Source organism: Lissotriton vulgaris, chromosome 2_1, assembly GCF_964263255.1.
Source record: "Lissotriton vulgaris chromosome 2_1, aLisVul1.2, whole genome shotgun sequence".
Taxonomy (NCBI): domain Eukaryota; kingdom Metazoa; phylum Chordata; class Amphibia; order Caudata; family Salamandridae; genus Lissotriton; species Lissotriton vulgaris.
In genome coordinates this window covers 1,347,761,656-1,347,788,400 of record NC_141687.1, presented here as the reverse complement: position 1 = coordinate 1,347,788,400, position 26,745 = coordinate 1,347,761,656, and the positions used below count along the sequence as shown (strand labels likewise).

Genomic DNA, 26,745 nt, shown 5'->3' with positions numbered 1-26,745 from the left:
GGGAGGAAAGCGGGCAAGAGTTAAGACAAACAAGCATTGGAAATGCAATAGGTCTCGCAGCATTAGAGTTAGTGCTTTTAGAATTGTTTATGGGTTTTTTTGTAAATTTTTAGCATTTTTGTTTCCTGTAGCCAATGCTAAAGAATTTAAAAAAAAAAAGCCATAAACATTTCTAAAAGCTCTAACTCAAATGCTCCGAGACCTATTGCACTGTGTGAGGTTGAGGGTGAGTGAGGGTGAGTGAGGGTGAGGGTGGGTGAGGGTGGGTGAGTGAGGGGTTGAGGGTGAGTGAGGGTGAGGGGTTGAGGGTGAGGGTGAGTGAGGGTGAGTGAGGGTGAGTGAGGGTGAGGGTGAGTGAGGGTGAGGGTGAGTGAGGGTGAGGGTGAGGTATTGAGGGTGAGTGAGGGTAGAGGGTGAGTGAGAGTGAGGGTGAGGTATTGAGGGTGAGTGAGGGTAGAGGGTGAGAGAGGGTGAGGGTGAGTGAGTGTGAGGTGTTGAGGGTGAGTGAGGGTGAGGCGTTGAGGGTGAGTGAGGGTGAGTGTGGGTGAGTGAGGGTGAGTGTGGGTGAGTGAGGGTGAGTGAGGGTGAGGTGTTGAAGGTGAGTGAGGGTGAGGGTGGGTGAGGGAGGGTGAGGGGTTTAAAATGTTACTCAACAAGTGATTAAATTGCATCCTAAAGTACGTAACAGCTTTTTACTAACAGAGCCCCTTCTATCACTCAGAGTAAAATATTTATTGAAAAGTTGCAATTTGCACTTAGCACAAAAAAGTCTATGTGCACACTTATAATAAAAGGTGCCCCTCTTTTATTATGTGCATTCCGGTGATGATAAGGTTTTTTTCAAGCACAGCAGTGAACTGAAAGAATTTGCTGCAGTGGTGTGTTTACCAAAACATATGGTAATAGCATGCGAGATAGTTTGTTTAAACGCTCTCTCCAAATATTTGTAGGTGAAAGGTATAAATCCATACAGGGCCTGCCTAGCATTCCATCCTTTTGAAGTAGACAAACAAGAACCACGGCGTTGGCTAACAAGCCAGTATATAAGTAAAAAGCGCTTGTGTTTTTTTGCAGTGCTGTAACAATGGAAACGATTATTCCACATTACATTCGTACAGAATTCCACCCTAACAATTGTCAAGCAAAAGCTTAGATTATGGAGTGGCGTGTGTAAAATCATCTGTAATCAGGCTTATTACAATACGGAAGTTAAGCTCTTTCTTTCGAAAATGTAGCCTACTTTAAAGCTGTTAAAAAATGTAGCTCATGTCATAACAACAAACGTAACTATAGACTGCTTGGGTAAATTAACAAAAGGCACATCGAGTTTTCCCGCGCTCACTTGACACAGTCGATCATCGGACAGAGTATTCTGAAATAGGACAGCAGTTTCTACCTACGATTCTCAGGAAAAAATATTTAGGCCCAAAAAGAAATCCACTGAATTATCCATCAACTGCGTGGACGCTTCGTCCAAAAGGGGCCGCGATATTATCAGAGGAAAAGATGGAAGCCAGCTAGTCATATTATTTATGACAAGCCGCACGTGACAAGCTGAAGGGCAGGTAGAGGAAAAAAAACAATATCCCAACTGGTAATATTTAGGAGACAATTAAGTATGTATGCTAAAAGCATTACTAGTACCGAAATAAGGAGACTGAGAACAATTTAAGGACTTGATTTGTTATTCATCATATGTTAAACAAGAGGAGGGAAAAAAGAACAAATAATAAACAATTATACAGTTATGGCAGCACTGTATGAACAAATCAAAAACAACCCGATTGTACTTGGTGCTCAGGTATGTGCAGGTGACATAGGTGGCGACGCAAGTAACAGAAACGGACAGCGTGAGCGGCGCAAGGTGAGCGATAGTGTCAATATATACAGTGAAAAAAGTGGCTCAAGAATGAATTACAGAGGTGAAAGAATTTAGAGAGTTATTGATTTGAAATGAGTCATCATGGAAAACTGCGCCATGTCTTGCGCTGTGTTGTCGACGACGTTTCGATCCTCGTCAATTGGGATCGTCTACAGGACAAGATTGTGTTGTTTAGAGGGTGCTGTGGGAGGGAAAGAAGAGGTCAGGGAGGGAGGGTAGGAGGTGCGTGCAAGACTATAGAGCGGCTCCTAGGTGGGCCGTCTAAGAGACTGCTGCGCATAAGAGCAGGGGGCATGAACACTACCAGGGTGGTGAAGTAAGAGCCTGGACATAAGGTTGTGTGTCAATTCTGGGGCATCTGGATGAGTAGGCAATTGGTAGGGGAGCAAGGGCGGCCAGGTGGGGGGAAGGGGTGAAACACAGAGTGGCGAAGAAGCTCACGGTGGCTGTGCAGTAAGCGGGAAGAACAGAATGAAGAGAGTAGCCTCAACGTCTGCAATCACGTCTGGTAATGGGCTAGGAAGCCGGCAGGTAGGTGAGTCTAGAAGAACATACCGAGGCGGAATAGCGAGAGGCAAAGGACCCGAACTCGCGATGTGCAATTAAGTCAGACTAAGGGTGACAACGAACAGTTTCAAGGTGGGGGCCAGGAATGGGAAGTACAAAAGCCGTGGGTTAGTAAGGTCAAAGTGCAGGAGGAGGGATGTCGAAATCCTGGGGCTGATTCACTCGCGTAAGGCATAGTATCAGTGTGGCGGCATCTGGAAGTAAGCGCTCAAACCATGGCCAAGTTGTCGGACCGGGTGGGGTGACATACCGGAGCAGTGCGAAAGAGAAGTGGCCAGATGAAGCGCTTAGGCGGCAGAGTTACCTGGAAAAACAATGTAGATCGGAAGATCAGTAATTAAGGTGCTTCCAGTCGGATGGGCAACATCTGTAGTGGGGGAATAAAGGAGTGGAATGAGGGACGAGGGAACATTGGTGAAGCCGGGCGGGTGAGCTGGGGGGAGCGTGTAAATACCTGAATAAAGCAGGAGGCACAGCGCGGGCGATCGGTGCCACATCCGTGGACGTCAGGTGCTTCGCAGTCCGGCGTTCCACGCGTTGTGGTAGAATACCTGGCAGAGGAAAGGGAGGGGAAAGGCTAAGGATAAGGACTGGTGGAGGACGGTCGAGGAGAGGGGGGGTAAAAGAACACGGCGGGCTGTGTACCTGAGTCAGTAGAGGAGCTCTCATGGAGTCAATCCAGGGGCCGTTGTTGCTTCGGCAGGGTTACTGTGGAGCCGGTCGACAAAGTTGAATACCAGGAAGTGGTGTGTCACGAGGGGTGTGATGTGGTAGCAAGGGGCCAATCTGGATGTGGTGAAGGGGGGGGCCGGGGAGGGGAGTGGAAAAAGGGGAGCCTGGCTCTGTATAACAAGCAAATATTTTATTCAAACTGCTGAAGTAAAAAAAACTCTAGCAACTGGGTTGCTTCGGCAGGGTTACTGTGGAGCCGGTCGACAAAGTTGAATCCCAGGAAGTGGTGTGTCACGAGGGGTGTGATGTGGTAGCAAGGGGCCAATCTGGATGTGGTGAAGGGGCGGGGCCGGGGAGGGGAGTGGAAAAAGGGGAGCCTGGCTCTGTATAACAAGCAAATATTTTATTCAAACTGCTGAAGTAAAAAAAACTCTAGCAACTGAATAATATTTATGGAAACAACAAACCTTTGCAAGTCGATGGTTTTCATAAAGTTGTTTTTAAGGAGGGAAGAGAGGGGAGGGGGGAGGAGAAATGCGAGACGGCGGGAAGGGGGCAGACATGGCGGGGAGGGGGCGGAGCGGGGGAGAGGGTGTGTGTGTTGTTAGGAGGGCATTGCGAAATGTGAGACGGCGGGAAGGGGAGGGGGCGGAGCGGGTAAACAAAGACGGACGTGCACGCGCTTTTAAGGTCAATGCGCATGCGCATAAGCTCAATGCGCATGCGCATTGACCTTAAAAGTCACGGGCACTGCAAGGAATCGCCACGATTCCTTGCAGTGTGGATAAAGAGTGGATAAGTCGCAATACTCTCGCTTGCTCGATGCGCATGCGCATCGACAGGCGAGACCTAACCACTGGTCTAGCCGGGCGGCAGATAAAAACAACTGGGGTGGCTACGGGCTCGACAACTGTAGAGGCCTGTAATTTAGTGAATCAGGGGAATACCGTTTCTAATAAAACTCACTCCCAAAGGAACAAAATATATATGACTAATGTTCCTAAATTAGGGAATATGAAATCTGGCAACAGCGAGCGCCCAGATTCTCTAACTAACAAAACCATTCACTGGCTGTGCCATGTTAGAGGATGTCGCTCGCTGATTAGGGAGAATATCTTAGATGCAAAAAGGCCAAGTTCCCCACATTTTTTATGTGACTCTATAGAGCTAACTTTGAAATCTGCATTCCTTGCTGACAATCTCTTTACAAGTGCAGGGAGCTGCTCTGGGTTAGACAACAATGATTGACAAACATCGGTCTCTCCGATAGCAGCTAGTGGAAACTTGGTGGACCTGAATGGTGGGGAATGTATGGAAGCACCAGAAATAATAGAGGTAGAGGGGATTGTACTGCGGGACGCTGCCCTTCCATTGAGCCCCAATCTAGAGGTTGATACTAGGAGCAGGGCTGGTTTTAAAATCAACCAGTACCAAGGGATGCCATGTGAATTAGATCAAGGGCAAACTACAGTTACCCCTGTAATTACTACATCAAAGCCGTCCGATGGTATCTAGGATGGTGTGGGGAGGTTAGTTTCATGGAACATCGCTGGGTTGCGTTCCAAACAAGATTCCCAGGACTGGCTAAGCTTTGTTAACAGTTTTGATATGTGTATTTTTCAAGAGACATGGCTATGTGAACCATCTTTTGCTCAGGGTATTTAAACTACTCTGTACCAGCATCCAAGGGCACAAAGGGAAGACCTATGGGTGGTTTAACCATTTGGGTCCGCCAAAGCCTTCCTTTAACTATTAAGGTGATAGACACCAGAAATAGAGATATCCAACTTATTAGAGTAGACTCCGGTATTCTGGGTCAGTTCGATGTCTACAATATCTACGCAAGGGGTAACAGGGGTGGGAGGTCAGAAGTTTTAGCGGCTTTGGGTTCCCTCCTTGAAGCCCACTCCCAAGATAATAACATTGTGATTGCTAGTGATCTAAATCGAACCTTCGAACCCCTGGCTATTGCTGATGATTTCCTTGGGGACGAAGAAGATAGACAATGGGGTGTCCCCAAATTAGACCTGAAACCAGTTTCTCGCTGGTCTGAGGATGTCATTTGTCTGAATGCCTTATGCTATGAAAGGGGTCTAAGAGCATTACATGGGAGGACTCTGAGCGACAAGATTGGGACCAGTACATTTGATAATGGGCGGCACAGAAGTAGAATTGATTGTTTTATGCAGTTTAAAAATATGGACCCTGGTTTGTGACATGGAGGTTAAAAGGAGGATCGAGAGTGACCACAACCCATTGTGCGGAGAGCACAAATGGTGGACACCTGCTAATGTGATTACAAACACTGAGGGGGTTATCCCACCTTCGATTGTCCCTACAAACGACATGAGCAGGTTAAGATGGGCATACGTTGAGACCAATCAACAGGCCATTGCTAATATTAATACTGAAGCAGACCAAGTAATACTGGCCATTGAACAAATTAATCTTTCCAATTCAGAAACGAACTGTGTCACTGTAATAAATGATACCCTGTTTTGTGCCATCAGGAATTGTTTCCTGAAACCTGCGAAAAACAATAGAGGGAACCCGCAAGCAGGCAAAATGGTACAATGCCCAATGTAGGAAGGCACGACTAGTCCTAGGAACCGCAATCAAAGGTAGACAACCTATGGCTATTCGATCTGCCAGAAAAGAATATAAGGATACTATAACAAAGGCAAAGAAATTATGGGACGAGCTCCATTGGTTAGAGTTAAAATCAGCTAGCGATAGGAAAGACTCCAGGTACTTTTGGAACATCGTAAAGCGGCGCAGAGAGGGAGTACCCGACCCTCCGAATAACAACGTACCCGAAGAGAAGTGGGTTAATTATTTTATGCCCCAGTATGCCGAGACACAGCCTGCACCGAGGCGGTCGACTTAAGTCCTGTCTACTATAAAGAGAACTCTTTTAGTACTAGTGAGGTAATGATGGCCCTCAGTACAGTGCCCAATGGTAGATCCCCAGGATTAGATGGTGTGCCAGCAGACGTCTTTATAAACGATAAAGAGCGTTGGTGTAAGTATATTTATCTCCTCACCAATGCAATAGCTCAGGGTGCACCCGTTCCGACATACTGGCAGGGTGCAGTAATAATACCTGTATATAAGAAAGGCGACCGATCCCACCCTTGCAACTATAGGCCCATAAGCCTTATTAACACCATTCAAAAGGTATTTGGTCGATTGGTTGTAAACAGGCTCCTTGACTGGGCTGAGGAGAACAACGCTCTGTCCTCATTCCAAGCGGGATTTCGAAGGTCTACTAGCACGGTGGATCAGGTGTTCCATTTCACCTTACTGCAGTGGAGGACCGTGTTGCTGGGCAGGGGTAGCCTGTATGCGGCTTTTGTCGATCTGCGGGCTGCCTTCGACCTAGTACCTAGGTCCAAGCTGTGGCAGGTGCTGAGGAACCGGGGCCTACCAGGAGAGTTACTGACAATGATAATGAGGCTCCACAAAGCTAACTACGCTAAGATCCAGTGGGGGGGGGGGGGGGGCAGGGAATGGTGACTGCAGACTTCCCGGTGGAGCGGGGCATCCGGCAAGGGTGCTCGATGGCGCCCACACTTTTTACACTTTACATCAACGGGGTTGTGGCTCGTATGATGTCTTCGAATGTGGACGCTCCCTCATTAGCTGGCACTAAAATACCTATTTTAATGTTCGCAGACGACACGCTGATTTTATCTAAGACCCCAAGTGGACTACATTGTGCTCTGTCTATTTTCTGTGGGGACCATGGCCTAGAAGTGAATGTGGAAAAAACAAAACTTATGGTCTTTAACCCCCACCGTAGCTTCAAATCTAAGTTAATTATGAACGGTCGTTCCTTAGAAGTGGTGAATGCCTTTACATATCTGGGAATCCATGTATCTAACGATCTCAGATGGTCCCAGCACATAGATATTGCTACATTAAGGCATAGGTAATTGGCTGGTGCTCTTGGTTCAGAACACAGAAAATCTTTGACGAAACCAATAAAGCCAGCACTGCAGGTATATGAAGCGAAAGCTCTCGGCTCTGCCCTTTATGGTGCTGAGCTGTGGGGATTCAAGAAGGTAGTGGCACTCCAAACTTCGGAAAACAAGTTCTTCCGGGCTATTACCGGTGTCCCTAAGAGTACCCCACTGCTGCCTCTTAGGTACGATTTGGGCAGAAAAGCGGTTGCAGACCTGGCTAGGCTTCGCCCGATTCTGTACTGGCAAAGGCTTTGGACTACGCCTGAGCTTTCCCATTACGCTGAGGGGTTCCTAGATATCATCAAAGCGGATGTGTTTCACAAAATCGGATGGCTTAAAACACTTAGAATAATCCAGCGGGAACCATCTTTCCTACTAAAAAAAATCATAAAAGAAATCTATTGGGAGAAGGTGGCTGCTCGGAACTGGAGTAGTTCTAGTGCAGCGACTATGGCTGGAGGATTCTTGGAAGCCAAGTTGTATCCATGCCTCGAACCTTACTGGGACGCTGTAACTAGACCGGGCGACAGAAAGCTCCTTTTCCAATTAAGAGCGGGCGCACTTCCCCTTAGATCTCTGACAGGAAGGTGGATTTGGCTAACACCAACTAGTAGCACTTTAATGCGCCTAGCAATAGCTACAGCTAAGTACCTTGGATGGGCGTGGTCCATTAGACAGAGATTGTTTGCATTTTATATTTGCTATTGTTGTTTTAAAATATTATGTATACAATTTTACTCTGTATTAGCATTCAACTTTTTAATTGGAGTTCTACCCTTTAACAGAATTGACGTTAGTCTGATTTTATATTTTTGATTGAACAACGCTTTTAGGAGTAGAACCTCGAATAAAACATTATTTGACTTTGACTTGACTTGCTATTGTGTAGCTCTTCTCTGTGCCAGGCAGGCGTGGAGGTCCCTTTTGGGCTCCTCCTGTCATCGTTATGTTACCGTTAAAAATGTTTTTTCGTGTTGTCATCTGAAAGAGACACGTTAGTGATAGATTCCTTACCTTAGAATATCCCCAGGCGTCAGACTGGATCCGGAATTTTTTGCGTAGCAGTACCCTTGCGCGTCGGTAGGCGTCGTCTGCGGCTTCGCGTCCGTCGTGGGCGCCGTGATGACGTCGTCTGAGTATTTAGACGCTGCCTTCGCGTGCTGACGTCAGTTCTTCTAGTCACTTTTTGACTAACTTTTTGGATCATTTTGATCATCTTTTCGAAGTCGAACGACTCCGATCGATGCCATAGGGACATCTGGATTTAAGCACTGCGAGGATTGCGACCGCACGATGTCGGTCACGGATCCTCACCGTCGGTGTCTACTCTGTCTCGGCGTCGACACGACGACAAGACCTGCCCCGACTGCCGGGCCCTGTCTTCGAAAGCCAGACGGGAGCGGTCCCGCAGGTGACTCGAACTCCGGCAGTTGGCCCGCGCCGCGAGAGGTCCCGATCCCACGGGAGGTCGAGGGACAGGTCGCGGGGTCGGAACCACCACAGCTCCGAGAGTCGGCACCACTCCTCTGGGTCGAAGTCGTCGTCAGGTAAGAAACACAAGAAGTCGAAGAGGCGTCCTCGCTCTTCTGACTCCCCCCGACGCTCGTGTGACGCGGCCGGGGGTTCGAGTGCCACCGCCCACGCGGCTCCGTCGGAGTCGCGGGCGCCGTGTCCAGCTCCACACCCTCCGGTCCCTGTGCGAGACGCGACGCCGGAGGAGATCGAGCGCTTCCTCATGGCCATGAGGTCCCTCTCTCCTCAGACGGGCTCGGCGGGGCCTTCGGGCCCAGCGGACCAGTCTGGGGCTCCTAGCGGGTCGGGGGCTTGAGCCCAGTCGCCGTCGAGTGCTTCGGCCCGACGCCGCCGGGCCCGGCGCCGCAGGGCCCCAGGGTCCCGCCGGCACCTTTGGGCCCGGCGCCGCAGGGCCTCACAGTCCCGATGCCGCTGGCGCCTCCGGGCCCAGCGCCGCAGGACCCCACTGGACCCGCTTCAGGATCCGGGTTGTCGCCGGTGGACCTTACGATCCCCCCCGGCGTCGGTCCGTCAGGTGTCACCTCCGGCGCCGTACCCGGGCGGCGCCGTCCACGATGCCTCTCTCGTTCCGGATACCGGGGATGGAACGGCGCCGCTAGGCACCTTTCGACGCCGCTTGGGGAGTTTACCTTCTATGAACCGGCCTCATCGTTTGATGACCCTGACTATCAGGGGATGGGTGACGAGGAGTATTGGGAGGGGTCTGAGGACCCTCTGACCAGAGAGTGTCAGTCTCAAGAGGACTGGACAGGTGGACTTGGGGATGCCAGTGATCTTGACACCTCACCAGACACTGGTTTTGTCTCACCTATTACCGTGGCTTGGGAGAAGGGGGCAACCTACAGTGTGGTGTTGATGAGGGCTGCCAAGGCCATGGGCCTTGAGCTCCTCGTCGCGGCTGTGAGGACTAATCTCCTCACTGAGGTCCTTAAACCGCAGTCATGCCCGACAGAGCCTCTGCTGCCGTTTAATGAGGCCTTGTCCAATGTTCTTTTGGGCACTTGGTCCAGGCCCACTACGGGTTCGCTCGTAGATAGGAACGTGGCCAGACGCCACCGCCCGGCCCCGGGCAACCCAGTTTTCCTGTCCACCCACCCCACCACCGAGAGCCTGGTCATCCACACCTCCACTTCCCAGACCGCATTCCCGTCGGCTCCGCCGGACAGGGAATCCAAGAGGTACGAGCAGTACAGTAAAAAGATCTTCTCCTCCCTTAGTCTGGGACTGCGGTCTTCCAACACCGCATGCCTCTTGGGCCGCTACACCCACTCTCTGTGGGATACGGTTGCGGAAGTGCTGCCAGAGTGTCCGTTGGAGGTACGGGTCAAACTCGGCCTAGCCCTTGTGGAGGGCCGGGATGCAGCCAAATATTCTATCCGGTGTGGGCTGGATACCACCGACTCACTAGGTAGAGCGATGGCAACGACGGTGGCGATTAGACGCCACGCTTGGTTGAGGTCCGCCAACTTTTCGGCCGATATCCAAAACACACTGATGGACATGCCGTTTGATGGCCTTCGCCTTTTTGGCGACAAGGCAGACCATGCGCTTGAGCGCTTTAAGGACTCCAGGGCTATGGCCAAGTCCTTGGGCCTCTCGGCCCGCGCCAGCAAACGGGTGCCTTTCGCTTCTTTCGTGGCCAAGGAAGGGGCGCCCCTACACGTGCCGCCAGCCACACGCCGCAGACTACCATCCAGCGCGGTGGCGGCCGTGGAAATCGCCGTGGAGGCGGTCGGGGACAACGGCGAGGCCAGTCCATACCCTCCCTCGCAGCATCCGCCTCTAAACCCTCCTAGTCCGTGCTTTTCGGCCCACGTGACGCCAATGGGGGGCAGGGTTCGCAATCACCACTCTCACTGGTGCACTGTCACTTCGGACAGGTGGGTGCTGCAGATCGTCCGAAGGGGCTACTCCCTCCCCTTCGAGATGACCCCCCGAGACATGCGACAGCAACACCACCGCGTATTGGGGGATCATTTGCGGCCTCTGCAGGAGGAAGTTTCGGCCCTCTTGGCCAAGGGGGCCATCGAGCGCATTCCTGGGCCAGAAGTAGGACGTGGCTGCTACTCCCACTACTTTCTGGTACCCAAGAAGGGCAAAGGGGGCCTACGCCCTATCTTGGACCTACGTAACGTCAACGGCTTCCTGTGGAAGGAGAAGTTCAAGATGCTGACTCTGGCTCAGGTCTTAGCTGCGCTGGACCCAGGAGACTGGATGGTAGCGTTGGACTTGCAGGACGCCATTTTCCACATCCCTGTCCTGCCGGCCCACCAGCGTTACCTGCGGTTCACGGTAGGCCACGGGCACTTTCAGTTTACCGTGCTCCCCTTCGGCCTTACAAGCGCCCCACGGGTGTTCACGAAGGTGATGGCGGTGGTCGCAGCTCATCTGCGCAGGTTAGGGGTTTCAGTCTTCCCCTACCTCGCCCCAGACAGTCGTCGGCCACCTCCAGACGACGGCAGACCTCTTGCACCAGCTGGGGTTCTCCATCAATGTGCCGAAGTCGCACCTGTGCCCCTCTCAGAAGCTCCTTTTCATCTGAGCGGTTCTTGACTCAGCGCAGTTTCGGGTTTACCCACCCGAACAGCGAGTTCAGGATATACAGGCTCTGATTCCAATCTTTCAGCCTTTATCCCGAGTCAGCTGCAGTGGTGGCTCACGGACCGAGATTGGGTCAGCGGCAGATCCCTCTCCCTTCCCCAACCGGAGCACGTAGTTGTGACGGACACGTCCCTCCAGGGCTGGGGAGGCCACATAGGAGAGGCGGCGATCAGAGGTCTCTGGCGGAGTCCCGGCTCCATATCAACCTTTTGGAGCTACGTGCGATTCGTCTAGCACTGAAGGCATTCCTCCCCTCTTTCCGAGGGAGTGTAGTGCAGGTGTTCACGGACAACACCACTGTCATGTGGTACTGCAACAAACAGGGCGGGGTGGGGTCGTGGAACCTCTGCCAGGAGGCTCTGCACCTCTGGCAATGGCTGGAACATCAGGGCGTGACCCTGGTGGTTCGACACCTGGCAGGTTCTCTGAACGCCAGGGCGGACGAACTCAGCCGCCGTTGCATGATGGATCACGAATGACGTCTGAACTCTGACGTGGCACAAGGTCTCTTTCTGCAGTGGGGAGAGCCTTGGTTAGATATATTCGCCACCGAAGAGAACGCGCAATGTCATCAGTTCTGCGCGTTGGTATTTCCAAGGCGGCACTCGCTCGGAGATGCTTTTCTTTGCGAGTGGAGTTGCGGTCTGTTGTACGCCTTTGCGCCTATACCATTTCTGCCCAGAGTGCTGAAGAAGATCAGGCGCGACCGGGCACAAGTCATCCTTGTGGCTCCGGACTGGGCATGAAGGTACTGGTATCCCGAGCTACTCAGTATGTCAGTCGATCCCCCGGTTCATCTGCCTCTTCAGGAGGACCTTCTGTCGCAGCAGCAGGGGCCGGTACTCCACCCGAACCTGTCCAGTCTCCACCTCCATGCTTCGAGATGGAGCGGCGACAGTTGAGGCCATTTAACTTGCCTCAAGAAGTCTGTAACATCATTCTGGCAGCCAGTTTTCCCTCCACAAAGTCGGTATACGCCTGCAGGTGGAACAGATTTGTGGCATTGTGCATTCAAGGCTGTGGATCCTCTCTCTGCCCCTCTTTCTGAGATTCTTCTCTTTCTTCTTTCTCTTGCCCAGCAGGGCTCTGCCTTGGGCACTATCAAGGGCTACCTTTCTGCCTTTTTGAGGCTGCCTGATCAACCTTCTTTGTTTAAGTCCCCTATTGTTAATCGATTCTTGAAAGGCATCACACATTCGTCCTGTTCCCTTTGTGATGCCTCAGTGGGACTTGAACTTGGTTCTTACTTTTCTGATGTGCGCTACCTTCGAGCCACCTCACAACTGTCCTCTCCGCCTTCTTACTTTGAAGACTGCCTTCCTGGTAGTCATCACCTCTGCCAGGAGAGTGAGTGAGCTCCAGGCTCTATTCTGTAAACCTCCTTTCCTTTCGGTCCATCCGGACAAGGTTGTGTTGCGGACAAGGCCCTCTTTCCTGCCCAAGGTAGTCACAGCCTTCCACATCGGGCAATACATCACCTTGCCCACCTTCCTTCCGCCTCCGCATCCCTCGAGAGAGGAAGAGAGGCTCCCACCGTCTGGACCCAAAACGTGCGCTCTCTTACTATCTAGATCGCACACACCAGTTCCGGGTGGATGACCAACTCTTTGTTGGTTACGTGGGCGCCAAGAAGGGAAAGGCGGTACACAAGTGGACCATCTCGCGGTGGATCATCTTGTGTATCCAGGTGTGCTACTCCTTGGCTAAGAAGGAACCCCCTGTTGGTCTGAGGGCTCATTCCACTCGGGCCACGGCGACTACCACTGCCCTGGGCCGAGGAGTGCCCTTGCAGGACATTTGCAAGGCAGCTACGTGGGCCTCGCTGCACACGTTTGTAAGACATTATTGCCTGGACAGCCAAGTCCGGAGGGATGGCTTCTTTGGCCGTTCCGTCCTCCAGGACCTTCTGGTGTGATTATTGGTTCGCAGACCCACCACCGGGGTTGGTATTGCTGGGGTATCTATTCTAAGGTAAGGAATCAACCCCTACGGTGTCTCTTTCAGATGCACAAGTTACTACTTGTGTAACGATATATCCGTAAGAGTCATTAGCTAGTGATAGATTCCTAACCGACCCACCCATCCTCCCCATTCTGCGAACCAATATCTAGGGTTAAGGTCATCCTCTTTCAGGGCCCTAGTTTCAAGGCACCAGTGTTGGTTTTTAGCATAGCTCTGCATTTCTGGCGCGGAAAAGCTGTGTCTAAGAACTGACGTCAGCACGCGGAGGCGGCGTCTAAGTACTCCGATGACGTCATCACGGTGCCCACGACGACGGACGCGGAGCCGCAGACGACGCCTACCGACGCGCAAGGGTACTGCTACGCAAAAATTTCCGGATCCGGTCTGATGCCTGGGGATATTCTAAGGTAAGGAATCTATCACTAACTAATGTCTCTTACAGATATATTGTTACACAAGTAGTAACTTGTGCTTCTGGCACTGTCTCCTACATGCCACGGGTCTCGCCCTGCTTGCGACTTGGGTGTGTGTATCTTACTCGTCTTCTAGAGGTTTCTTTCTTGTACTGCTGTTTTCGATGTGTCTCAACACGCTTCTCCCGAGGCTACCACCCTGCCACTGGTGCATTAGGTGGGTCCCTGCTATGGCGCAACAGCTGCGTTGGTCTTGTGGCTCGTTGTTGGGTGCCTTTCACTCAGGATTGCTATCGTTCTGCACTGCGGCGTTTTCCTTTGCACCGTTTATAGTACTCTTTGGTGCCTGTTCATGCTGCTTCGGCAGCAAGGGGTTTCAGGGGTCCGTTCCCGGGGATGAGCTCCACTTCTGAATGCTCTTCTGGTGGGTCTTGTCTGTCCCGTTCCTGTACTGAACAATCCCTTTTTTCTGTGGGGTGCATTTCTCCTCCCGATTGGAGGTGGTGGCTCCAAGGATCTGATGTGGTTCGCCACAGCTCTGCGTGTTCCTATTCACTGTTTCTATGGGCACCTTCGGTACCTCGGAGGCCACGCCATTCGGATGTCTTTTTTCCTTCAGGTGTCACCCTTAATCTGTGTCTGGTGTACATGTGGTACGGTTTCTCTTGAGGGTTGTTCCGGGTGCTGTGCCCTGCATATGTCTTCATTTTAGTATGTTATTCCCCTTGGTCTTTAAGTGGCCTTGTTGGGCAGTCCCGTACGTGTTTTGGCTGTGCATCTTTCTTGTCTCTGTAGCTGTCTGCTACGTGCATGTTCCTCGTTGTGGTCCGTCTCAGTGTGCTTAAGTTTGTGGCTGTCTGCCCCTGACGCTTTCTTGTCAATATATATTTCACTGGTGTCTTATGTTTCATGCCTGTGCTTCTGGGACGTAGTTCAGTTCATCCCTCTTGCCCTTCACTTTCTGGCTGCGGCCGTCCGGCCTCCCTTCTGTAGGCCCGCTGGGTAGGCTCTGATTATGGCATTCCATGTTGTCCTCTAGATGTTGGTTGGGACCACCTTAGTGCGCCATTGGGCTCTGGGAGTAGTTCTTCTCCTATTGTCTTTTGCTCTTCCGAGCTGCTTGGTCTGCTGATAGCTTGCACCGCCACAACTTTCCCTATTGTCCGTCACTCTGGTGTCGGCACAGTGCTCTTGGGCGCTTTCTGTTCTGTCGCAGACCCACCTCCCCTTGGGGTATGGCTGTGGTATCTATTCTAAGTTAAGGAATCTGTGGCTAGATGTCTCTATCAGATGTACGAGTTACTTACCTTCGGTACCAATACATTGTCCAGCCACAGATTCCTAAACGCTCACCCATCCTCCCTGTTCTGCGAGGACCATTCCAGGTGGGGTTCTCCACCTTGCCTCCTTTCAGTTGGCGCTGGTCTTCCTACAGGGTGCTCAAGTTGGTGCAAGCCGCTCAGGCTTTGCCTTTTACAGCCGCCTCCCTCTGGGTGGCTTCTCTTCCTGTGGAGCTGTGCTTCTCCTTTTCGTCTTCATAAGGAGATTCTTTCTTCCCTTTCTCTGCATTCCTCCACTCTGGCCCCTCCAGTGTGGTGTCTTCTACTGTTCTTTCCCTACCTCCGCCTCTTCTATTGACTTATGAGTTCTTAACTCCTCTGCAGTCGCCTTCTCTGGGAGCTGTTCGGCTATGCTTCGGCCCTTCAATCTCTACAGGGACAAGTGCTATTCTATGTAATGTCATCTTGCAGCGGAGTGTTGTTCTTCTTGTGCTCCACCCTTATCGTCCGGCACGGTTCTGTGTTATAATGCCAGTCTCCCTGCTGTCTGTCGGAACATTCTTCCCATGTTACTCAGCCTCTGGGGAGGGTCTACGCTTTGCTTTGCTTGGTATTCGCTCAGAGCGATGCTCTGCCCTTACTTCTTGGTTTGTTGGTTAACATTGTCTGACACTATCCTTTAGGATGAGGTTATACATCACCCTATTTCTTTATTTTACGGATTTCCTCCTTCGCACACTGTTCCCATACTTTCACAGTTTTCATTGATGGCTCAGCGTTGTTCTGTGGAAAAGTTTCTCTGAAGGAAACCGACGTCAGCACGTCGGGTGGGACTTAAATGGCCTCGCTGACGTCACGTCCGTGGATGACGTCCGGGCGGGGTCGTGTGGCGCCGTCCCCCGGCGTGCAGAGGTGCTGCTGCAAAACATTTTCCGTATTCAGTCTGACGTCTGGTGATAATTTAAAGTTAAATAATCTGCGGTTAGACAACGTCTCTACTAGATACATCATTACCGAAGGTAAGTAACTAGTACTGTATAACTAAAGCTGGTTCTGTTACTCCTCCCATGCTGAATCTCCTTTTAATGGTGTAATCTCTCCTAATTCATTAACTGCCTAATCCCTTTTAAAGCAGTGTAAGACTCTGGTCTTGTCTGCACAATAGAAATCCATTAAATACACATATAAACGGTACAAGGAAATTTTAGCAGACCTGGGCGTAGTTCGTGGAGTTTTTCTTCGCGAACTCCGCGAAGTTACAAAAACCTTCTGCAAGTGGTGGAGTGCAGTGCGCACTGCAGTTTGAGCTGGTATTCCTGTTGCTCGGGTAGAAACTCTACCCGAGCGGCAGCTCATGCTCGCGAACTTACCGTTCGCGATTGCAAGCGGGGAAAAACCTCTGCTGCGCATTGCAAAGCGGAGTTTTCTGCACTATGCGAGCACCACTGAGTGCAGAATACTCCACGAACGGAGCGAAGTTCACTGCCCAGGCATACATTTTTGCCACTTAGAATATTCACCAGTCTGATAAACTCAGCTCTTATCTCTTGCATGTGTCTTGTTTGAAATTCTGATACATATGCCGTGTAACTCCTGCGTGGGAGTACATTTGTAAAGAGTCATGTTTTTCTTTCTTAGGAAGATGTGGTGAAGCTGACAGAGAAGTGTCTAAATAACTCTGTAGAGAGCCCGGTGGTGACCTCTGTGCGTCTTCCTGCTGACATAAAGAGCAATATTCTCAAGGCGCAGGTGGAAGCGAGCCACAAAGTAAGTGCCTTTTCAGAGTGGCAGGAATTTTTTAATAGACGGTAATTCCAATCCAGTAATTGCTCTGCGCTGTACACCAGGAATGAGTACACAATCATGTGAAACATGAACTGAGAGACACCCGCACAGCCAGTGGTATAGTAACATAAGCACAATGTCTGGGGTACTGCAAGTACCTGAAAGTGACAGTGACTTCTGTATTAGACAAGTGTGTTGTGTGGTGAAAAAGAGGCAGAGGAAAGAACTAGATATTGATCTGATGTGAAAAGAAAAAGCTAATACGCTACCAGTTATCCAAGCACAATCTGCTTGGAATACTGCTGAAGAATTCAATAGGAAGCATTTGGGGTACAACAGGGATATACTAAGCTGCCATCACTTGTAGGATTAAGCAAAGGTTTTCTTTACATGGTACACATTTCTCGTAATAACTAAAGGGTTAACGTGTACTACTCAAGTGACTTGTGCATTGAGGTTTTTTGCAAGATTCATGAATTCACAATCTCACAATGAGTAATGAGGCCTAACCATGAGAGGTAATCACAGATGCCAAGAAAATGAAAATCCAGTTTTTGTGAGTAGTGCATTGACTGTTGCATAATCCAGTTTCAGTTCTTGCAGGAACAGCGTTTTCGCACACGTGTAAACTGTGTGGGCACAGCCCTAAAGAAGTCACAAAATTACAGCGTCGAGTATCAGTATGAAAATGACACATGCCATAGTTTTTCCTATTATCACACTATTTTTCTTTAATCCAAACATTGGTTGCCTTTAGGGTGAGGGTTGTTGAGTTGGTTCTCTTGTAGAAGTACAAATCTGGTTCAGCTGATGTCACATAGCATGCAACACACTCACTCTCAGCTGCTGTGTGGATGTTCAAATTTTCTCTGAACAGATTCTCCCATGTGGTTGCCTTGTTTAAATTAGTTGTTAAAATGTCATACCCACTCTGAGCATAATTCTCTCTTTTGCTCATTGGCTCCCAGAATGTATATGAAAAGTTCCTACTGCTGCCCTTCATCTCCTTCCTTTCAACAGGTGTTAACCACCTTTACCTCCAGAGTCACCACCATAACTCTCCTCTTCTTCCCAAGTGTTCTTGGTCATTTGACCTGGGCCAGGGCAGCAACACGTTTTCTGTAATCTCATAAGCTGGGGTGGGGGTCTTGTCTTCCTCTTTGCAGCACCTCAGACCAGTCAGCAGGGCATATCTCCTATCAGCATGTCACCTTAAGCCCATTATGTTGCGAAACGTACCGATCATAATCTCTAAGAGAGCACCCCAGTGTTCAAGAGGGGAGTAAGTGGTGAAACTCCTTTTTTCCTCAGCTACTGCATCTAATTGACACTTAACTTAGCAGTTAAAGCCATCAGCACCTGCTCTCTTGCTAATTTAACATTGATAAGTGGTCCCCACAATTGGAAGCATACTTCTCCAGGGTGGTTTACTCCATTTTAAAGTAGGCTGCAGGAGCTTACTGAGTTTGCATCAAACATGTTGGACTCCTTGTCGTGGTCCCAAACCTCAGCTTTGTAAATGGATAGATCTAGATGCAAAATGATAATGGCAAATCTCTGCATAGACATCATGGTGGTGTCGGACCAAAACTGGGAGCTCACGCACTGTGGCATTGATACAATCCATTCTTGCAGGGACTTCCTTACTGTGTATCTTAGTTTATTTTAGTTGTAAAATGCACAATGCACAATACAGAATTAAATTGCTTCTAGACACAAGTTGCTTAGGCAGATGTAGACCTCTGGGCCATCCATTTTTATTTTATTTTTTACTAGTCACTGGTGTTTTTAGTAGTTTAAAAAAACATTTACCCACTGTCTGCTTTTGCAATTACCTTGGGGGATTCCTTCTCTGGATTGGATTGTAAACCCATAAAGAACTGCAAAAAGCTGATGTGTGTAGCAGATCTGTGTCCTCATCATACAGGATCTCTATTTACCAGAATACGCCAGTCCATGCATTTGAATATCTTGAAGAGGGTTTGTATCGTACTCATTGTGCAAAGGGAGCTGTTCCACAGATTCTATTCCTGGTTGACTGATTCTGATAGACCCACAAACACTGAAAAACGGGGTAAAGTAGTGGAGAAGTTGCCTCGGTTTCTGAATTGGGTACTTTTCCTTGAAGCATCAAGTCTATATAATGAGATAGTGTTTAATGCCCGTTCCACTATGATTGGCCTAGTAACAGCTGAGATTTTTTTAATTTAAGATTTATTTTTATACTATATTTATTTCTGTCTTTCCATATTTTTTCCCTTCATGTTTTGATCTCGTTTTTCAAATGTTAAATGCAAGATGGAGGTTAATAGTTTCACTGTTTTTTTATCTTCAGGTCTCTAGAGAGGACTCCATGTCTGGAGAGAAAAACACAAATGTCCACGATGCAGCAGCCAGGTAACACATCATTATGGAGCTCATTTCTTCAAAGTGTACAAAACTCTGCTCAGTATGTTAAGTCACTAATTTCATGCAGGAAAAGACATTGTATTATTGACTGTGCTGTTGAACTGTGTTATTATTTGCCGATCATCAGAGTACTCATCTAATTTCTGCTGGCGCTAAGCTTGGTTTATAGACGTTCTTTAAAAAAAAAAAAAAATTGATGTCTTCTGGTGGGGTGGTAGGAGTGACAACCTGCAAGTCTGAATGTCTGATATGAACAATGTTTAGGTTAATACAAAAGGAACTGGATACTTTGTAGTAGTGAATTTCTTTTTCCAGCGAAATGGCTAAGTGACTGACTGTAAAGGCCCCTGTAATCAAATCCGAAAGCCGGAGGCAAAAAGCCATAGCAATTGAAAACTGTTAAATTAAAAAAATAAAGAAAAATGGAATTTGGGCAAAAAAAGGAAACTGGTTGTGGCAGTTTTGTATGCAGCTGCCCTGAACTGTTGGACAAAATAGGGTACACATCAGGTAGGAGTAGGTCTTTAAACGGTGGTAAAATAAAAAGGAAGAGGAGAAGGCAGAGTAAGTGATGTTAGGGCTTTAGGGGTCCCAAAAATAGTGTTTAGTGACAGAGGCTTGTTGAAAAGCTGGCAAACAAAAAAGTTGATTTAGCAAGGGGATGTGTGAGGCAAAGAAGGGGGAAGAGATACATAGCGTAGGAATAGTCTCCCCATGCCCCCTAAAATAATAAAGTAAACTGAATACAATTGGGGCATGGGCATCGCTACAGTGTAGGAAGGAAATCATCTGTGTTTGACATGACCATGTGAAACATACTTTTGTCAGACCAAAAATGTCAGGCTTCAGGCTTTAAAACGTGTGCCTCCTGTTCGCGGCAAATGTCTGCGACGGACCCACACCTTATCTGCATGTGGTGTCTGGGCGAACACCGCGACTCGGCGGATTGCGACGCCTGCCAACAACTCAAGCCGAAGTCCCGGCGGGAGCCCCGATTGAAGCTACTTTTGCCTCATCTGTCCTGGTAGGAGTCGTCACGGCCCCTGGCCTCCTCTTCGGTGGCAGGTCCCGGTGGCAGTGGGTTCCGTTTGCGGTACCCGTCGCCATCTGGTTCCCGTGTGCGTTGCTCGCCCCTTCCTGGTAAGTCCCGAAGCATGTCGCCCAGGTCTTCGACATCCCCCCTTCTGTTGTCAGGGGCACTAGTTCCCGGGTTAATCCGGACGTGTGCCCCCGGGGAGTTGTACCTACCCATTCTGCCTTTTCCTGGCGCTAGGGTGACTCAGACCTAGATAGCGGCCTATGCCGCAGTTCTGCAGGCCTCCCTTGGGTCCCCTCCTCTCCCTGGGGCATCCTCTGACTCTCCGCTACATGCAGGGTCTCCGTGGGACTCGCCGGTGGGTTCACCCCCGGTGCCGGCTAAGCCCCTTGCTTCTCGGGATGATGGAGTTATGGTGTTGTCAGGGCGCGGCCCGGCTGGGTCCCCCTGTTCGAACCATAGCTCCCCTACCACACGCATAGCCCTGTGGGGCTACCTGTGGCGTCGCAGGTGGTTGCTGGTGCTCGCAGCTTAGCTCTGAGACTGCCTCTGCCTTCCGGACAGGTGGCTGTCTTTTCGGAGGCCGAGCCCTTGTCTCCCCGGCTCCGGCACCGTTCCTTTCTTCGGAACTGGAGCTTGTAGTGGTTGAGGCTCAGTCAGCGCCGGTCCGGCGCCATAGACTTGCCACTCCGGCACCTTTCCTTTCTTCGGAACTGGAGCCTATCGTGGTTGAGGCAGAGTCTGTGCCAGACGAGGCAGAGTCGGTGCTGGCCGAGGACGTCCAGGCGCTGCCTCGAGGCTGGATCATTGACTCCTCTCCGGGGGGAGTTCGGCATCACCCTGATGTCTGGCGATGCCAGATCCGTCCTTGCCTCTTCCCCCCCCCTTTGGAATTTCTGGCTCCGGCAGACTCTCCGCCTCCTCAGGAGCCCCATCAGAACCTTCATTTGTCAATAAGGCTTCCTTCATTTGGACATTGGGCTCTTCCTTCGTTTATCCGACAACCCCCTTGGCTACCACGGCTGGTACGGCATTTATTAGAGTTGTTTCCTTGGCCGCCCGCATTCTGAGTATGCAGCGCTCTTTGGTCCCCCTGCCTGTTGACCCACTGTTGGATGTCCTCCACCACGGTTCGGGGAATGTTGAGCCGCTTCTTCATTTTGAAGCTTCTCTTCATGATGCCCTTTTGGGCACCTGGGCTCGGCCATCATCGGATGATCCGGTGGCTCGTTCTATCTTGCACTGCCACCTCCCTGCTCCAAATGATCCAGTTTGCTTACTTGTTCATATAGACATTGAGGGCCATGTTCTGCTTTTGCGTCCTTGCCTCAGCTGCTGCTTCCTCCCTCCCAGGAGTCCAGATGGCTGGAGTCGTGGGGTCGTAATATTTTCACCTCCACTAGCGCAGCTCTTCGCTCACTCAATAGGGTGTGTGTCTTGGCTCGGGCTACTTCTGCCCTTTGAGACTCTGCTGAGTCTCTTCTGTCTTTCACCTCTGAGGGCGCTCGCGTTGACCTCCATCTTTTCCATGATGGCCGTAATATGGCGGAATTTACTATGGATACCTTGAATTCCGTAGACTGAGCTATGGCTGGTTTGGTTTCGGGATGGGACTTCCCGGAGAATATCTGGGAACGCCTTGTTGACCTGCCCTTTGATGGGGTCCTTTTGTTTGATACCCACGCCGATTCAGCGGTTCAGTGCCTCCTTGCGGGCTTTCGCCCTCCCCCATCGGTCTGTACATAGCAGGTCTCGGGTTGTCATATCCTATGGTGGTTACCCTTTCATTTAGCGTCCACCAGTTGGGCTATGCGTTTTTGGGCAGGTTGTTGTGTTCTGTCCTCTGACTCTGGTTTACCCTAAGAGGTGTTCCCCCTGTTTTTCTTGGAGGTGTGATATACTCCAGTTGGGGTACCTGTATGCTATTGTTTAGCTCCGCTCTGCGCCACTCAGGCATAGAGGTCCCTTTGGGCTCTCTTCGTTTACTGACGCCATTATCTTACCGTTGGACGTTTTTCAGTGTTGTGCTGCCTCCTACACGCCATGGGTCTCGCCTTTCTTGACCCTTGAGTGTGTTCCTAGTTATCCTTTTCTAGAGGTTTTTTCCTTGTACTAACTCTTTTCTGTGTATTTTAACACGTCTTAACCTGAGGCTGCCTCCTGCCACAGGTGCATTAGGTGGGTTCCTCCTATAGCGCCCGCAGGTGCGTGGGTTTCGGGGCTCGCCCACAGAGCTGGATGTTTACCAAGCTTCCATTTGTGGACACTGCAGCTAAGGATGTGAACGAGCCTGTCTGCCGAGGCCCATACAAGGGCTTTAAACATTTTTCCAACGCTGTGAAAATTGTTCACCCATCCTGGGACATTAATCCTTCTGCCACTACAATACCCTGGATGCCTCACGTGGTTCTCAAACAGAAATTTCCATCCAGGGGCGTGACAACAATGGACTACTTAACATCCTGGGCGGTGTCAGAACATGCATTGCTCTGACTATCATCGCCTTTGAAAAAGACGTTTCTTACTTCGAAACGTATCAGGTGTACATATGAAAGTACAGCTGCGAATGGATTTGGCATGCCATGTGTCGTTCTAACCAAATAAAGGCCTGTGTCCTCACGCTGCTTTGGAGTGCTTTTCAACCGGGTGGCAACCAATGAGCAGGATATTTATGGTGGCAGTCAAGCTGCCGAAAATCACCACCATGTGAGAGCAGGTGGCCACGGAGCTGGATATTTACCAAGCTTCATTTGTAGACACTGCAGCTAAGGATGTGAACGAGCCTGTCTGCCGAGGCCCATAAAAGGGCTTTGAGCACTTTTCTGACGCTGTGAAAATTGTGTACCCATCCAGGGACATTAATCCGTCTGCCACTACAATACCCAGGATGCCTCACGCTGGTTCTCAAACAGAACTATCCATCCAGGGGCGTAACAACAATGGACTACTTACCATCCTGGGCGGTTTCAGAACATGCATTGCTCTGACCATCGCCTTTGAAAACGATGTTTCTTACTTTGAAACGCGTCAGGCGTACAAATGAAGGTACAGCTGCGAATGGATTTGGCATGCCAGGTGTCGTTCTAACCTAATAAAGGCCTGTGTCCTCACGCTGCATTGGAGTGCATTTCAACCGGGTGGCAACCTTCGAGCATTTGGATTTTGGAATAAAGCACAACACTTGAATATACTTGCTGTTTCGTTGGTCCGTTCCGTTCCTGGTCTCGTCTATCCAAGGGAGGAGAAACGGCGCTTTGGTTCAGGTACAGGTGTGTATACATGTATATGTATATATGTGTATGTATATGTATTTGTGTGTATGTGTGTATATATATCTATATATATATATCGCCAGTAGGTAGTTCTAGTTAGGACCTATTATCCATAGGAAATCTGCAACATTCTATTTGGAATAACTTTGGCGCCGGTTGACGAATCTTCGCGAAATTTTCAAAACTGTTGGCCCGCTCCGGTCTGCTCATATCCTGAAAGTCTCGGGTGATTTGTTAAGCAGGGGCTGAGAAAAAAAGGGTCCCAAAACGTGTTTTCCCCATGCAATTTTCCGTAGGAACCTTTAATCGCAGCTACAGCCCGAACTGCTGAACGGAATTACACCAAATTTGGCAAAGAGGTAGCCCTTGGTTCAGACTCGTGCCTTTTGGTTAAATGGTGTAAATCCGTTCAGTATTTGATGACAATATCAAAAGTAAGATCATAGATATATCTATGGCCGCGGTGGATCCGCGCAACCTGCGCGCACCATCCCGATCACGCGCACCATCCCTATCACGCGCTGCATGCTAATTGGCTGTCAACTGGTTGTCAACATTCCAAACCAGGAAGTGTTGGCAGCCATATTGTGCCTCGGTAGAAGCGAGGTTGAAGAAATCAGTGGAACAAGTGTGCAAAACGTATAAAGAGGCAGTGTAGAAATACCCTGACCCTCTAGACCTGCATAGGGGCTCCCACAAGGACACTCGGGGCCCCCACATCATTTTTTTTTAATACGGCAAAATGCATGCAGGGTGCGTGGATCCTGCCGTATACATTTTTTTAAAACAAAGCGCATGCTCCCGCGCCTCTTTAATAATAAAACCCCGGGGGTGGGGGGCAAATCCCAGGGGCTAAAATATTAAATGTAATGGGGGGAGGGGCTAGCTCCGGGGACCACCACCCCTCGGGCTACAAAATAAATGGGTGGAGCGGGCTTGAAGGCCACCCCCCAGTAAAATTCATGGGTGGGGGGGGGGCTCAAAGGCTCCTCCCAGCCCCGAGGACCCCTACTCCCCAGGGCTTTCAAAAAATTGGGTGGGGGGGTTCAAAGGCCCCCCCAAGCCCTGGAGATCACCACCCCGGGGCTTTTAATATTGTGGGATGGGGGCCCCCGTCATGGAGCCGTCAAGGGTCCTGGAGATTACTCAACCCCCCCAGCTCCTGCAGTGTCTCCGGGTTTCCACCCTTGGGACACTGCTATTTGCTATGGAAGGGTGGGAGCCTCGGCTCCCACCCTTCCATAGCAAACTTGATTTGGATTTTGAGAAAGAGAGCAGGGAAACCAGCTCTCTTTTGAAAATGCAAAGCAGATTGCTTTTCCCCACAGGGAGCTGCATGTTAGCAGGTCCCCGTGTGGAAAGGCAATGGCGGCTCCCGAAGGACACGGGGAGCCGGCTGGGACAACGGGGGCATTGGGGCTCACCCCACGGTTCCCAACGTTGTATATTAGTGGCAGGTGCTAATTTTTTTTACGGTAAAATTAGAAGTCGACAATCCCGTTTCCCACTTAAATAACCATGAATTATTTAGTGAAGCCCACACGGTGACACGTTTCACAAAACGTGATACAGCATTGTTTAACTGGGATCGATAAAGAATTGCCCACTGACGAGTACAGAGTAGGCAAATTGTACATGGGGTTTTGTTACGTCAGTGGTTGCTGCTCGCGCCCTCTCGAGGTTAATTCGATGAGTTGTGTACTCCTTTTGCTCCTAATGTACACAGCGCTCAGTCGTCTGTTTGCTTTCCCCTCTGTCATATAGAGGACCCTGGGAAAATGACTGCTTTCTTAAGCCAGCACCTCTGAAAAGGTAGAAGAGTTTGTAAAGAGTCAGCCCGGATATTACACTTCCAGTCATAAACACCATTCTTTTCTTAGTAAAACTTTGAGCCCCGGCACTTATTCTTTTACAAATTAAGTACTGTGTAGTCGAGTGTGAATTGGACGCAGAAGGGTACAGAGATGTTTTGCAGTCTGGGAGAGCACCACCTTCCCGGGTATTGTTTACTAATTGTTCGAGGTCCACTTAAGTCCGGGGATCGTCATACTCAGAATCTTTATTTAAATATGCAGGGTGGGCCTCGGCAGTCCCTGAAGCCTCTGTGGTCCTAGGCAGTGCCTTATTTGTTCTGTAATCACACAGGCAGTACTTATGGTGTTATAAAGTAATATACTCAAATAACTCTTGCAGTTGTATAATTACCCAGGATTCATGTGCCTAACAGTTACATTATTTTTTGTAGGTGCACTGTTATGTTAAATAGTATTGACTTTATAATCTTCTATAAACAGATGATTATCACAAGAAATAGTAGTCTAGTGTTGTCAGAAAAAGAAGAAATATACAGTTTTTTTTATGTTATATGGAATTTATTACAAGCACAATTACTCTTGAGTATCCTGGCGCGAGTAACCTTTATTAAAGTAACCTTTATGAACCCCATCGCTGCGGTGGCTATTCCGCCGCAGCGCTAAGGGGGAGGCGGGCCGTGCGACGCTCCTGTGTTCCTGACGGAACCGCTCCGTCAAGGCCTGCGGGTGAGCTGTGCTTGTGAGGGAACCGTTCCGTCACGGCCCGCCCGCTCTTTAGAACGTCAGCGCAGGCGCGAAATTCGTGCCGCGCATGCGCGGTGAGCGGGCCGTGACGGAACCGTTCCGTCACCAGCACAGCCCACCTCGAGGCTCGTGACGGAACAGTTCCGTCACGAGCATGGGAGGGGTTAAAACAGAAATAAATAGAAATGTAACTTTAGAACAGTATAATAAAAAAAACGTGCATTGGACTCCAGTGGAAGCAGCGTAGGTAACCTGCAAGACAAAAATTAAACATAAGTGTGTCTGCTATGTGGAAGAGGTAAAGAAATCTAGTTCAAATGATAGGACCATAGTGAAAATGGAAGGGAGGGGCAAAGGGTGGAAGTGAGAAGGGGAGGGAGAGTTAAAAGAAGAGAGACAGGAGGAGATAGTGTCAGCCTATTTCACTCAGCCCTTCGTGTTTGCCTATTTCACTCAGCCCTTAGTGTTTACCCTCCGTCACCAGTTTGTCTAGGACGCAGGGATCTGCGAGATACTGTGGTATAAGAAGTCCTTAAAATTATACATGAGGCCAGAGATTATGGGCCAGATTATGAAGGAAGGGTGATAACATTATCGCCATATTAGCGGCAGGAAACCAAACCGCCGCTAAAGCGGCGATAAGATGTTCCTTATATGCTGTGAATTCCCTTAGAACCTTAACAACACCACTGGGTCTGGGATCCCAACAGCACAGCTTGCCACAAGCTAGTAATAAACAAAAGAAGATGCACGTGCTGCTACCTAACTAATCGCCCTATTTTTGGCAAAACATATGAAGTAAAACAAATG

At 49.8% G+C, this 26,745-nt stretch overlaps 1 protein-coding gene across 1 annotated transcript in view; it reads left to right on the top strand.

Moving 5' to 3' along the window:
- Positions 1 to 26,745, top strand: part of EPB41L5 (erythrocyte membrane protein band 4.1 like 5) — a 1,452,967-nt gene that overhangs the window by 998,932 nt on the left and 427,290 nt on the right. Inside the window, exons 19-20 of the mRNA XM_086957110.1 lie at positions 16,514 to 16,642; positions 18,996 to 19,057. Of these exons, the coding sequence (XP_086813236.1) occupies positions 16,514 to 16,642; positions 18,996 to 19,057 (191 nt within the window). The remainder of the gene's footprint in view (positions 1 to 16,513; positions 16,643 to 18,995; positions 19,058 to 26,745) is intronic.